Here is a 13,102-nt window from a genome sequence, read left to right on the forward strand (position 1 = left end):
CTGGAACGCCTGGTACGATTGTCAAGAGAGGCTCCCAACAAACATTGGAAGAAAGACTGTCAGCTCCGAGTCACCACAGCGAAGAAGACCTGCGATTCCGATCCTGGGGAGCAAGACGAAACGGGAGCCGAGTTTGCGGAGAACCGAAGGCCCAGACTTCCGTGGTTTGGAGAAGACGCTGGCCTCCAACGCTCGCTGCTGATTGACGGAAGATCTGACGACGAGGCCTCGGCTTCACCAAATCAACGACGCCCAGAGAGATGCCAAATTCCAACTCCGCCGGGCTTCAATCTTTCCTTTTCCTGCCAGGTTGGGAGCGGCCCCGCAGGGGATTTGCCCGTTTCATTTTGGCTCCTCATGAGAAGTCCATCTGGCATTAATATTTGCTGCCCAGTCACCTCGCCTCGGTTTGCAAATCTTCAAGAACAGGACCTTTTTTTGTTGCCATTTATTTTCCCTACCAATCAGTCTCCGGCACTCAGATTGCGTCGACCTCGCTCGTTGATTTCGTTCGTTGTTCCGCCGCTATGACTACCTTCACAAAACTTAGCGAGCAGGATGCTCCGGGCATCTCCATCCACCCAGATCGCCGCATTTCGAAAATCAATCCGAATATATATGCAGGATTTACTGAGTAAGCCTCGACCTGTGGCGTCTTAGCCCCATCCTGGGACTGCGCTAAGCTGACTCGTGGCTCCAGGCACATGGGTCGATGCATCTACGGGGGTATCTATGATCCTGGTAACCCGTTGTCTGACGAAGATGGCTTTCGGAAGGATGTTCTCGAAGCCCTAAAGGAACTGAAGATTCCCGTGATTCGCTACCCCGGCGGAAACTTTACCGCAACCTATCATTGGATCGATGGAGTCGGTCCGAAAGATCAACGCCCTGCCAGGTATGCTTACCAATTCTTAATACTTCACGAGACCCTTTAATCCGGGTACTAAGCAATGTTAAGGCCCGAACTTGCCTGGCTAGGCACGGAGACCAATCAATTTGGAACTGATGAGTTCTTGAAGTGGTGCGAGGTTCTTGGGACCGAGCCCTATCTTTGCTTGAATATGGGCACCGGAACCCTTGATGAAGGTAGTTCTGACCTCCCAGTACGCAAAAGCGGATTTCTGACAAGTACTGTATTCCAGCTTTGGCGTGGGTCGATTACTGCAATGGTACCCGGGACACTTACTATGCGAATCTTCGACGCAAAAACGGCCGACAGGAGCCATACAATGTATGTAGCACCTCGGTTTATGTGTGCGGTCTATATTGACGTGATGCTTAGGTGAAATACTGGGCCCTTGGGAATGAAGTGTGGGGTCCGTGGCAGGTCGAGCAGGCAAGCAAGGAGGAGTATGCTCACAAGGCATACCAATGGGCTAAAGGTAAATCCGCTGTTCTTCATTTGGCCGTGCATTTAACTCACCGTTATCATAGCTCTCAAGCTTCTTGACCCCTCCCTTGAGTTGGTTCTCTGTGGACAGGATGGCACAGCGTCTTGGGACTACTACACCCTCAAGCAAACTATGCTCCCTGTCCACTCGCCGTTGTCCACCAGCGCGGTCCCCCTTATTGATATGCACAGCATCCATCTTTATACCGCCTCTTCCTCCCACTTACCCAATGTTACTGCACCACTAGCCGCCGAGCGTGCCATTGAGATCACGTCCTCCCTCATCGATCTTGCTCGCGTTGAAAACGGAGTTCCTCCCGACCAGCTCCGCCCCACCATCTGCTTTGATGAATGGAACGTCTGGGACCCTATCCGCGCCGAAGGAAGCAAGGGTGCAGAGGAGTCGTATAACCTCTCCGATGCCCTGGCCGTCGGTGTCTGGCTCAACGTCTTTGTTCGAAAGAGCAAGGATGTCGGAATGGCGTGCATTGCTCAGAGCGTCAATGTCATCTCTCCCCTCATGACCACCAAAGATGGCATCATCAAGCAAACTACCTGGTGGCCCTTGTATCTGTTCTCCAACTACATGAGAGGCTGGACCATCAGCGCACACGTCTCCGTTGCCACATATGAAGGCGAAACACACCCGAAGTGGGTTCGCGGTGTTAAGGAGACGCCATGGCTAGATGTTAGCGCGACCCTAGGCGACGACGGATACGTCAACGTCGTCGTGGTCAACATCCACGAGGAGAAGGGGATCGAGGCTAAGCTTGAGGGGCCCTCTGGGGAGGTCGCTGTATTCACTGTGACCGGTGAGAATCCCCAGGTGACGAACATGAAGGGCAAACAGGAGGTTGGCATTGTCGAGAGCACCTGGAATGCGCAGGGCGCATATGTGTTCCCCAAGCACTCTCTTACCCTTCTGAGATGGAAGGCTTGAGCAAATATCTTTCTATGGATGCCTCACGCTACAGTTTACGATGATAGAACGCAGTTTCAATATTCAGAATGTTCCATTTCATGCCATTGAAACGACGTACTCCATTTCTTATCTTAACAAGTCACATCGTAAGGTCTATCGGTAGCTCTGCTCTATCCATAATTAACGTCACGAACATTGTCATTCTCGTCGACGTGGATATTCAATCTACAATGCAAACCAGTTAGACCTCGTCAACGAATCATCAAGACAGATAATATACACACCTTTCCGGCTTGAAATCCATCGTCTTGAAGTCCCCAGGCCTCAGAATCCGATGAGACTCAGGGAGATCCCTCTTCGCAAACGACTGTTGATTAGATATTCAATCAGCGTCTGAAAGAGCAAGCACCACATAATACACAGGTACGGGGAACATACAGTAGCATCACTCGATGACTCGCTTATCTTCTTCCCGACGAGCTTGTTGAGCCATTCATCCTTGCTTCCACCGCCACTGGTGTTGGTGATTCCGGGGACGACGAGAGGCATGTTCCTTGGGTGTTGTCTGTGGTATGGTCTGAAAATAGGTAAAAACTGTCTTGTGACGACCTTTGGCGAAAGAGAGGATCGTTGCATGGGTTGGTTTTGTTGCAGCCTGGGAAATATATATATGTACCCCAGAGAGGAACAGGTGATGACGTAGTTCGCCGTTGGGTGGGATGGTGTCCGTATTAGGTCTAGTGCGCTCGATCTTGGACCTGCCAGTGAGAATGATGTCATGATGACTCAGCTGGCTGGAACGGTCCTCGACCCTGAGTGCATCTTCTCCAGAATTCGGTACTAGCAGTGGGATCTTTGTATAATTGCTTGTCTGTAACCGCTCATCAAAATTAAATCCATTGTGTTTTCACCGTTGGCACCGAGATGGTTCCAGACCAGTGCGCGGAATAGCACTCCACCTCCACAATCTGGGTTCCAAGGGTTGATAGGAAGAAAGATGCGGAGAGCAACATGACAGCATGGCTGGCAGAAGGTCTTCGACTGTCCTGGCGCTTGATGGGCTGAGTTTTTGTTTGGAACAACTTTGGGCGCCTCCTGACCCACGCCCACAGTCTCGGAAACAGGGCGGTGTCTGGTTCCATCTCTCGAACGCACCTGCTTCAATATAGCTTTTCGACGAGGGCCCAATTCTTCCACCAAACCAATCTCCCAAGGCACACTGACTATAATCCAGGCTTTTCCTAGCTCATATCATACATACATTCCTTCAGGACTTTCCTTATTTCGAATCATTCTCTTACCCGATGTCATTGTGAGTACACCAGGACCTCCTCCCTTTCAACTGCTAATAGTTACAGTACTTCATTTAGCACTTCTATTCTTTATGGCCGGGAGAGGATATCATCGGTGATGCAGAATGCGACACAAACAACGGGTACTGCCAGAGAAAATCATTCGGAGATCCCATGTCATGCAGACATCCCGGATTGTACCCAATTACAACATTACTTGCACGAACTTACAAGCCGGGACGTCAGACCCAAGAACAAGACTTCTGTCCCAGGGCGGCCGTCCAATGGCTCAAATCCAGGAAATTTAACGTTGAACAAGGCCAAAGGCCGGCCATCTCATTGGAGCATGGACAAAGCGTCCATTGCCGCTTCTACCATCTTTGGTGCCATTTCATCTGCGGCGCTCCTTTTTATAGTGTGGTTATGTGTCAAGAAGCTCCGCAGGCGACGGAGACGAAGGAGGAGAGGTGACGTGGATTCGTTAGCGGCCGAGATGAAGAAACGAAGAAGAGAAGGTATGATGTTTTGGAAGAATTCGCCTTGCACATATTTGGTCGAACAAAATAATGGCGCTGTGACTCGGGTGCTATGCACAAGAAACAAGGGTGGTGCCTCTGTTCCCTCTACTCCCCCGAACACCCTCAATAACCCCCTCGAGCCCGTGAGCTCCATCCAGCAGGACGTGAGAATAGACACGGTACGTTACTTGGACGAATTGAATAAGTCTTGCCGTGGACGCTCTGGCTCTATTCCGAAGTCGATTGTCATTGTGTCGCCCCCACTGCAGCCCGTCGTTTCCCGAATAGCTGTCCCCGACTCGCAGCCCACTGGACCAACTGAGTTACCAGAGTCAATGGAGTCAACGGAGACAACTGAACCCATCGAACCAGGCAAGCAAGTTGAACCACTCGCGCCTCTTGAACCAAGCAAAGCAATCGAACTATGCGCATCTACTGAACAAAGCAAAGTGGTCGAAGCGGCCAAATCAACTGAACCAACTGAATCAATTTGGTCAACTGTGTCAACTGAGCCGACTGGATCGACTGGATCAACTGAACCGACTGAATCAACCGAGTCGTCGGAGCTCGCTGAATTAACTACGTCGCCAACTCTCCAGGTCTTGGAAATGGACCAAATTTCTGAACCCGAAGCTGCCCTCAGCAAAAGCCACAGCGGGCCATTGTTTCGCCTACCGTCAATCAGGCAGACACTCTCTCCCCTCTTCAATTTTTAGCCGAGCACCTCTCTATCTTCTTGTCGTTGAAGCTGGATGTTCTACTCTTGTGGCCTTGTCGGTTTGCATTACCTTTTGCACTGTTTTTTATTGTTTGGCCCAACAACTTAGTTATGAGGCCGAGGTTTCGGCTTGGTATACTTATCTTAGATAATCCTGCCAGAAGCGGGCAAAGCACTTGATGAGCTAGAGATATTAGTTTATAGATTTAGAAGGGGCAGGTCCAGGAACAAACCTCCTCACATTAAAGCTTTACTCTTGTAGTTCTGCGAGTCCCGTTTGTACATCATGAGAGCATTAAGGTTGGCGGATGATGGATCAGACAAGATACTTTGTATTTCCCATACCATCACTATCATCACAGTGCTCATTGACAATGGCCAGGATAGAGCAGGGAGAAGGCATGCATTCGTCAAGAAGAGACGAGGAAAATATTACAATAAGAGCAATGTAGCGAGGTGTTCCATAAGTCTACACTGGCCACGAAGGGTCTATCTATACACACGCCTAGTTGAAATAAGATAAGCATGTCTCATGTTTCATGTCTAACCAACCTCTCGCACACCCCGCAAACACCGCTCGAGCCGCTTTCTTCGCTCTCGCTCCCGCACAAGTGTGCTCCTAACGTATGTACGGATTGCCTCGCGCCCGACCGCTTCCCGCCACGAAGTCCACCCCGCTAGTTCGCCTACGACGACGTCTTTATTCCATGATAATTCACGGGACAGGCGGGCGACTCGTGACTCCGAGTCCGTGACCTTTTGATTGAGGTCTCGGATGGAGCGGAGGCGGGATTCCTCGAGGCCGGGGAAATTGAGGTTGAATTTGCGGGGCAGGGAGGAGGAAGATAGGGCTGTCCGGGAGCGGGAGAGATTTCGAGATGCGGAGTTGAGAGAAGACATTAGTGAGAGCGGGCGGGATAGGGAGGCTAGAATTGCGGATGTGGTGGTGTCGATTGAGGTGAGGGTTGCGAGGAATTGGAGGAGTGGAGAGGAGTCTGAGGAGGATGTTGAGAGGGCTGCGGCATAGCGGGTGAATGCGTCAATGTGAGACTGGGGGAGAGCATTTGTGGGATTTCCAAGTGTTGATACGGCTGAGGAGCAGAGGGATACAGCGTCAGCGACGTCTGAGGTTGCGTTTTGCAGGGCGTGGCCACGTCGGAGGAGGGTGCGTGTTTGCGTGTACGTTACGCGGACCATGTCTTGAGCGTGGGAAATGAATTGCTCCGCTTCGCGGATGCCGTCTGGTGTTATAGGCGCCTGCTCCTCGACGATGGACTCGGAGAGGACTTGGGCTTTTCGGTGGGATCTATCCGTCATCATTTGGGGCTGGAGCTCGGGAACGAGGATGAATTCCCATAGTAGCTCGTGTGTGGCGAACGTGGGATGCGAGAGTAGGATCTTCAGAAATTTGTCTAGTCTTTCCTGCATGTTGTGGAGGACGGCACGAGAGGGCTTTGAATGGATCTGGAACGGGCTGCGAAAGTCTGAGAGAGATGGCATGTAAGAAGCAGGATGCTCAAGCGTGAGGCATTCGGCTAGCGTCTCGAAATCGGAGAATGTTCGACGACAGGTAGTGACGGTGTACATCTTGGTATTCGCAGGCATTTCCTGTCCATTCACTGGAGGGCTTGGGGCGCCAGACTTGAGGACCAAGCGTACGGTTGCATCCTCGACGAAAAACGAACGAACAACTGTTGTGACACGGCCTGAGGTCTCATCGTGAGATGATGGCGAGTTGGAGAGAAGGATCAAATCATCGATGCGGTTGCGAACTTCATCATCTTTCGCTAGTTCAACCGCAGTCAACCCTCGGGCTTCCTTAACATGCAGATCAACTCTGGAATCAGAAAAGAGTATTCGCACTTGGTCAACGCGGCCGTATTTGCTGGCCATCATGAGGGGCGTGAAATGTTTATCATTTGTCGCGTTCGGGTCACAGTCACTTTCCCTGAGGATCCTAATGGTAATATCAGGATCGCTGACAATGTGTAACAGGGTATTGCCTTTCGAGTCGACATGGTCGTCAAGACGCAGCGGTTTACCATCCTGCTGGGACTCTTGGGCGACTGTAAGTGCCTCGTTTACCATTGCCTTGTAGTCGGGATGGTCGTACGACCTACAGAGAGCGAAAAGCGGAGTCTGTCCATGCTTATCACGTTGACGCCAAGGAAGGAGGCTTCCGAGAATTCGCATCACTGAGGGCGTGCTGAATAGGTAGTGAGCAACGGTCCGTCCTCGTTCATCAGCCTTTCGAAAGTAAGCAGTCAGCGCATCTTCGTCGGCCGCCCCCAACAGGTAATTGATCAAGATGTCGACGATTTTAGCTTGAGCAAGCTGAACGGCGGCGCTAAACAGGGTTGTCCCATCAGTGTTTGTATCGCCGAGAATATCAGTCACCGAGTAGTACTCATTTAGGCTAAGCAGATATTTCAGAGCCTCGGGATGGCCACTTTCAACTGCCATCATCAATATTGAATCACCCTGAGGATCCTGGGTTTTGGCTAGGGTCTCAATTGAGCTATCCCCTTCAATTGTGGCATTCACCGAGTCCATAGTCGTTGTCCGCGAAAGTAGCGAGATCCCGGATGACTCTGAGAGGCTACAAACGTCCATCGATACTTTCTTTATAGGACGCTTCATCTCGGGTGGCGGAAAGGGGCTCTCCCATGTCTGGAATGGAAATACATGAGCGAGGGGAGGCACTTCTGATGATATTCTCCTTTGCCTTTGCTCTTCGTCCACATATTCTAGGCTTCCAAACAGCGGAGGGGTCCTCAAGGCTTGTCGGTTGGGCCGCGCTTCGTCCATTGGCTGGCTCTTGGGATCGGTGGTATCACACTGGCCGTCGTAGAGTGATTCGTGGTCGCCATCCGGTTCTAAGATAGCTTTCATATCGGCCACACGTCCGGATTTCGTTGCATTCCACAACCGTTTATTCCGGATACTAGCTCTTCGGAGTCCCGCAGGATCAGCCATCAGATAAGCAAGGACAGCTTCAAAAGTGCTCAGGGCGTATCCCATCTCCCCACTATCGACATCATCAATGTAGATGAAATGCTGCATATACAACAATCGCGCTTGCAGGTGCTTCACCTGAGACCTAATCACCACGATAAGAAGCAATGATACCAGAATATCGGCGTTCACCGTCACAGAAGCTGAGTGTTTTTCGTCGCTTTTATCATATTCACCCGGGTATGACAAGATCTTTACAGTCTCCAAAAGAGTGTTGAGCATATCATGGGGGCATTTTCCGTCTAGAATCTTTCGAAACTGATCCACGGCGTTACTGAGTCGCAGTAGAAGTTCACGCTTCCCTTCTCGGCCACCCTCCACGGCAAGGCCAACCTGGGAGATGTCGACATATTCCAATTGGCGGATTCTTGAATCTAGCTCTGCATCTTCTTGTTCGCGGAAGCTGCATAGTCGAGGGAAGAGTAGAGTCTCATGGACTTGCTCAGCGACGTAGCGCTCAATGAACCGCTCGACCACAGGCCCCGTCAAGTCGGTAGTCGCTCCAAGGAGAGACAACTGTTGTTGATCAACAAGTCGAAATAGGTCGATTGCGGCGGTGACAGCCGTCTCCAAGCTGCGCCTCATCAAATCTTCGTCGTCTTCGAAGTATTCGTCGGAGTTGAAAGGTAGACCTCGACTGCGACGTGATGATGAACTGCGAATTGAACCGGCCTCGTCGAGAAGTGATTCGTCGCGAACTCGAGCGTGTCCACTGCCGCCGTCCTCCATTGGTGACCGCGATGACGGTGGTGGGGGTAGCGGTTTGCCAAGTTCTTTTCCGAATTCCCTAAAAAGTCTCTCCAGCCCTGCCTGCATTTGTCTTGCGATCATTGGAAAATGAGCGAGAAGCTCTCCAAACGTGCGAATTTCCTTTTTCGGAATCGATGAGACAGAATCACCCGGTGGTTCGCCGGACTTAGCGCTGCCCTGCGGCGCGTCGAGTTTAGGAACCAATCCAGGAATCACGGCAGGAGTGACTCGACCGGGCTCGAACGAGCCAATTAAGGGCCTCGAGATGAAGTATATGAGCCATGGCTGCGAGTCGCTGTTCGGGGCGTAGTACAGTGCGTCGGACAACAACTGCGCCTGGCTCAGCGACTTAAAACCTAGTGTCTTGTTCAGTGCACAGCATTCAAACGATCGACCATAGATGCCCTCACCCTTATTACTGTATACCGAATTGTCCCTAATGATCACAGTCCTCCCATTAACCGTCGTCACCTGTCTCGCCTTGCCTCTGCCATCTCGAACCCCTGCATCATCTTTACCCCCTAGTCCACCCGAGGACGGTATCCGCAAAGTATGACTGCCTAGGAACTCTTCAGAGACGACAAGGTCGGAGTAGAACAAGGACGATTCGCGATCGCGCGAACCAATTAAGGAGTCGCTCACGGGAACGAGCAGAACCTAGTGACAGTGTTCAGTAATTAGGCCTCCATTGGCATCTTTCAGCGGCTCAAAGATTCAAGAGGGGCTCCATACATGGTTCTCAATTGGCACACACTGCCCCGGCACAGTGCTCCGAAAAAAGGCCCGGAGCAAGGGATTTAGAGGGTGCATCCAAGCGGTCCTGGACGGCGGCCCGTGAGACGAAATCCAGCATTCATGAAGCCGCCTCAGTCAAGGTCGCAAAAAGGACGTTCGCCGCTCGATCGACGCAGGGAGGCAGGCGCATCCCCCCGCAAGCAGCGCGAACAATGAGCGAACACGACGGGCGATCGGCGGCTAATGGGTGTGTGTCATAAGCAAAAGCAAGTACCGTCCGAGAATAAATGCCACCATTAGCTGCTCGAAAACGGCAGAGACGAAGAGCAAGATGGGTTTCAGCCAACAGCTTTCAGGCAGCCTGGGAGCTCTCCGCGCTATACCGGATTTGGAAAGAATGGTCTGAACCTGCCTTGAGACAGGCAGAAGATGCAAAGAAGTCATAGGAAAGTTTGTTATTTTAAATATTGTTTGGTTTAGACAGCCGCAGGATGATACCCCATATTGATAGAATGGCAATGGCATCCCTAAGTCTTTAATCGGAGAAAGATGAAATAATATACATGCACGGACACAAGTATAACTACCATGCAAACCACACCAGGACTCCAACTACACCAGCACCCTCCTCTCCGAGCTCAAAAGGGGCTGTGTGTACAAAGTAGAAAGACGAATCAACCGAGCCTGCGAACCCTCGGGCTCCTTGTTCCTCCAAACTTTAGCCTGGTCGAATCCGTTACCTTGCTTACCAACCCTCGAATGTTCCTTCCCTCATTACCCAATAGCACTTTGGTAAACGCCTCTCGCCCCTGGCCAAAGCCACGAAGGACAATCTCAAGGCTCTGAATATCCATCAAGAGTCCCCTTTCCTGGATCTGACCGAACACATGCGACGTCAATTGGAAAGCGGCATCATAGCCTGACCGCTTAGACTTGCGGAAACCGAGGTGCCCACAGCCCATCGATAGCAGCGGATTGCCATTTGGCCGTGTGAGAGTCAAGACGGTATTGTGCTTATGGGAGTAGACGTGGAGGTGGTGCGGAGGGGAATAGTCGGCGTAGGGCCGTCTGAGCATATTGGTCTCTAGACTCTCGGCCACCCTCGCATAGTCAGAGCTCACGGGGCGCTTATCCATGGGGCGCTTGTCCCCGCGCATTAACCTCGTAATTGCGGAAAGTGACGAGTTTTCTTCCGCAGGTCCATCTGGTCGCCCGCCCGGAAGTTGGCTCGCCAATTCGCGCCTCTCCGGGTCGTTAGTCAAGTTGTGTGATGTCGAAGAGAAAACCCTCGTCTGACGGAGAAGGGACGCTCTGGGTTGGCATTGACGGCCAATGGATGGCAAAGCTCGCGCTAACGCAGACGCAAATGTGTTGTTCATCTCGACCTGGGGATATCGGCGACGAGGACCGCTGAAGGGATGGGCAGAAGCTCAGGAAGGTATGGACACCAAGAGGGTGTCCGCGGCTCCCAAGCAAACCGAACACGGACAAGGGTGAGCTTCACGAAAGCCTTCACGAAAGAAAGAACCAAAAATCCCCCAAAGACGAATAATCGCAAGATAGATCGGCGTGAAATAATGTCGCGGCAATGGTTCGGGAAACGTGAAGGCGGCGGGAAGGAGAGGCCGAATTTTCGATTTCATTCTTGGCGTTTGCGGCTCGACTTTTTTTTCCTTTCGTCGCAGCCGTTGCCGTTGCCTTGCCTTTCAACTGTCATCGTCGACGCATTTCCCTGCCTTTGGGGCTTTCTCTCTCGTTGTACATTATTTTAAACTGAAGCATCGATCGCAACCTTGATATTCGTTGACATAGCATGATCGCAGCTACCCGGATGTCGGCCACCGTGCGGGTGGCCGCCTTGCGATCTCAAACGTCGCCTCTGAGAATGACAGGTGGAAATGCCGTCGCTTTACAACGATCACTGATCGGGTTTCCTTTATACAGGATTTCTTTGTCGAGAGAAAGCGCCAGCTCTCCCGTCTCCCGCCTTCTTTCCCCATACGCCTCCCTACACCAACCTCGATCCTTCCATACCGGCAGCCCTCGCTTACAGCAGAAACAGGAACAGCAGAGTGAAAAGAAGTCCGAAGATCCTAATCAGGAGAAGAATGAAGAATCCAAGGAATCCAAGGACGAGGGCAAATCAGAGGAGAAAAAGGAGGACGCACCTCCCCCGCCTCCCCATGGAGACAAGTCTCCGTGGCAAGTCTTCCGAGATACTCTTCAACAAGAGTTCAAAGCGTCCAAAGAATGGAATGAGTCAACCAAGGCGCTTGCATCTTCAGCACATCAATTTACCGAGAACGAAAATATTAAGCGTGCCCGTGCTGCCTATGAAGCTGCTCATGGAGCCGCCACAACACGGACTTCGTCTGCGATTAAAACGACAGGCCGGGCCCTTGGGAAAAGCGCCGTATGGACGTGGAATACCCCAGTCGTCAAAGGGCTTAGGAAGGGCGTTAATGTGACTACATCGGGACTCGAGAAAGCAACCCGCCCTGTGCGAGAGACGGAGGCCTACAAATCGGCTGTCGGAGGGGTAAAGCAGGCAATCGATGATGGCAGCAGCTCGCGCTATGGAGGCTGGATTGAGAAGGAGGAGCGCCGGCGACAGCGGCAATTACGTGAGGAGGCCGAAGCCAGGGCTGGCGGCCGCAAGACTGAACCCATGGTTGAAGATCCAAAGTATGCTTTCGTTCCCCCGAGAATACGTCCTCTTTTCTGTTCTAACGTCGTACTCCTTCTTTTAGTGCCGGAACGAACGTAACCCTGCACAAGGACTCAGCTTGGAAAGAATCGTGGCGCGACTTCAAAGATTCCAACCCCATGATGCAAAAGCTCTTCAGCCTAAAGGAAACCTATAATGAGTCAGAAAACCCTCTTATTAGTACGGCGCGCAGTATCTCAGACCGGGTTGCAGGCTTTTTCGCCGAAAACGAAACAGCCATGGTGGTCAAAAAATTTCGAGAAATGGATCCCAACTTTCAGATGGAATCATTTTTGCGGGAGATGCGGGAATACATTCTTCCTGAGGTCCTTGATGCCTACGTCAAGGGAGATGTTGAAACCCTGAAGCTCTGGCTTTCAGACGCGCAATTCCACGTATACGCTGCCCTTGCGCAGCAATACACCACAGCTGGTCTGAAATCAGATGGTCGTATCCTCGATATTCGTGGCGTGGACGTCTCGCACGCTCGCATGCTGGATCCTGGCGATATTCCAGTGTTCGTGGTTACGTGCCGTACGCAAGAAGTCCATGTCTACAGAAACACCAAGACAAACGAGCTAGCCGCTGGAATGGAGGACAAGGTACAACTCGTCACTTATGCCATCGGGTTGACCAGAATTCCTGAGGATGTGAACAACCCCGAGACACGGGGTTGGCGGTTGATTGAACTACAGAAGGCCGCTCGTGATTACATTTAAGCCCTTCCGATCGCTCTCCCTCGCCCATCACGCACGTTTTTACTCAGATCCGTCGACCTATGGTGACACTGCCTTTATTTACCGCAACGTTCTCCATTCCCGAACCCCTGATATATCCGACTGTACAATATTAACTACCTTGAATAGAGGCCAGGTGGCTGGCGCTTCGTGCTATGATATTTTAGTAACTATAACTATGGATACTTCCCCTTCTCGATCGTTTTCCAAAGGACATGTACTTATCATCTCGGAATTTGGGCCTGGGAGCATGTGGTTCCCTGTGACGGTTTGCTGGACACGATGACCCAAGGAACCCATTATACGCATTCAAAGGTC

The 13,102-nt window shown here is 51.6% G+C and overlaps 6 protein-coding genes across 6 annotated transcripts; 3 read left to right on the forward strand and 3 right to left on the reverse strand.

Annotated features, from left to right (window-relative positions):
- The first annotated feature begins 258 nt into the window (after window positions 1-258).
- On the forward strand, window positions 259-2,547 carry BJX67DRAFT_99392 (alpha-N-arabinofuranosidase). The gene is made up of 6 exons (XM_071035711.1): window positions 259-634; window positions 701-895; window positions 959-1,086; window positions 1,143-1,231; window positions 1,283-1,382; window positions 1,435-2,547. The coding sequence occupies exons 1-6, from the start codon at window positions 528-530 to the stop codon at window positions 2,328-2,330; spliced, it is 1,515 nt and encodes a 504-aa protein (XP_070891087.1). The 5' UTR covers window positions 259-527; the 3' UTR covers window positions 2,331-2,547.
- On the reverse strand, window positions 2,385-2,961 carry BJX67DRAFT_341531 (uncharacterized protein). The gene is made up of 3 exons (XM_071027903.1): window positions 2,751-2,961; window positions 2,597-2,679; window positions 2,385-2,537 (listed from the first exon to the last, which is right to left on the reverse strand). The coding sequence occupies exons 1-3, from the start codon at window positions 2,946-2,948 to the stop codon at window positions 2,483-2,485; spliced, it is 336 nt and encodes a 111-aa protein (XP_070891088.1). The 5' UTR covers window positions 2,949-2,961; the 3' UTR covers window positions 2,385-2,482.
- A 176-nt stretch (window positions 2,962-3,137) lies between these two features.
- On the forward strand, window positions 3,138-4,982 carry BJX67DRAFT_99473 (uncharacterized protein). Its single transcript, XM_071035714.1, has 2 exons — window positions 3,138-3,624; window positions 3,671-4,982. The coding sequence occupies exons 1-2, from the start codon at window positions 3,617-3,619 to the stop codon at window positions 4,836-4,838; spliced, it is 1,176 nt and encodes a 391-aa protein (XP_070891089.1). The 5' UTR covers window positions 3,138-3,616; the 3' UTR covers window positions 4,839-4,982.
- Window positions 4,983-5,373: 391 nt separating this feature from the next.
- On the reverse strand, window positions 5,374-9,647 carry BJX67DRAFT_99478 (putative VPS9 domain protein). The gene is made up of 3 exons (XM_071035715.1): window positions 9,338-9,647; window positions 9,016-9,262; window positions 5,374-8,961 (listed from the first exon to the last, which is right to left on the reverse strand). Exons 1-3 carry the CDS (start codon window positions 9,413-9,415, stop codon window positions 5,384-5,386), a joined length of 3,903 nt encoding a protein of 1,300 aa, XP_070891090.1. The 5' UTR covers window positions 9,416-9,647; the 3' UTR covers window positions 5,374-5,383.
- A 144-nt stretch (window positions 9,648-9,791) lies between these two features.
- Window positions 9,792-11,051, reverse strand: BJX67DRAFT_341535 (mitochondrial 37S ribosomal protein uS11m). The gene has a single exon (XM_071027904.1). It carries the CDS (start codon window positions 10,717-10,719, stop codon window positions 10,015-10,017), a length of 705 nt encoding a protein of 234 aa, XP_070891091.1. The 5' UTR covers window positions 10,720-11,051; the 3' UTR covers window positions 9,792-10,014.
- Window positions 11,052-11,225: 174 nt separating this feature from the next.
- Window positions 11,226-12,766, forward strand: tim44 (protein translocase subunit TIM44; the record flags this gene model as incomplete). Its single annotated transcript, XM_071031989.1, has 2 exons — window positions 11,226-12,025; window positions 12,091-12,766. The coding sequence occupies 2 exons, from the start codon at window positions 11,226-11,228 to the stop codon at window positions 12,764-12,766; spliced, it is 1,476 nt and encodes a 491-aa protein (XP_070891092.1).
- Between the last annotated feature and the right edge of the window lie 336 nt (window positions 12,767-13,102).

This window comes from Aspergillus lucknowensis, assembly GCF_044049455.1.
Source record: "Aspergillus lucknowensis strain CBS 449.75 chromosome Unknown BJX67scaffold_2, whole genome shotgun sequence".
Classification (NCBI taxonomy): Eukaryota; Fungi; Ascomycota; class Eurotiomycetes; order Eurotiales; family Aspergillaceae; genus Aspergillus; species Aspergillus lucknowensis.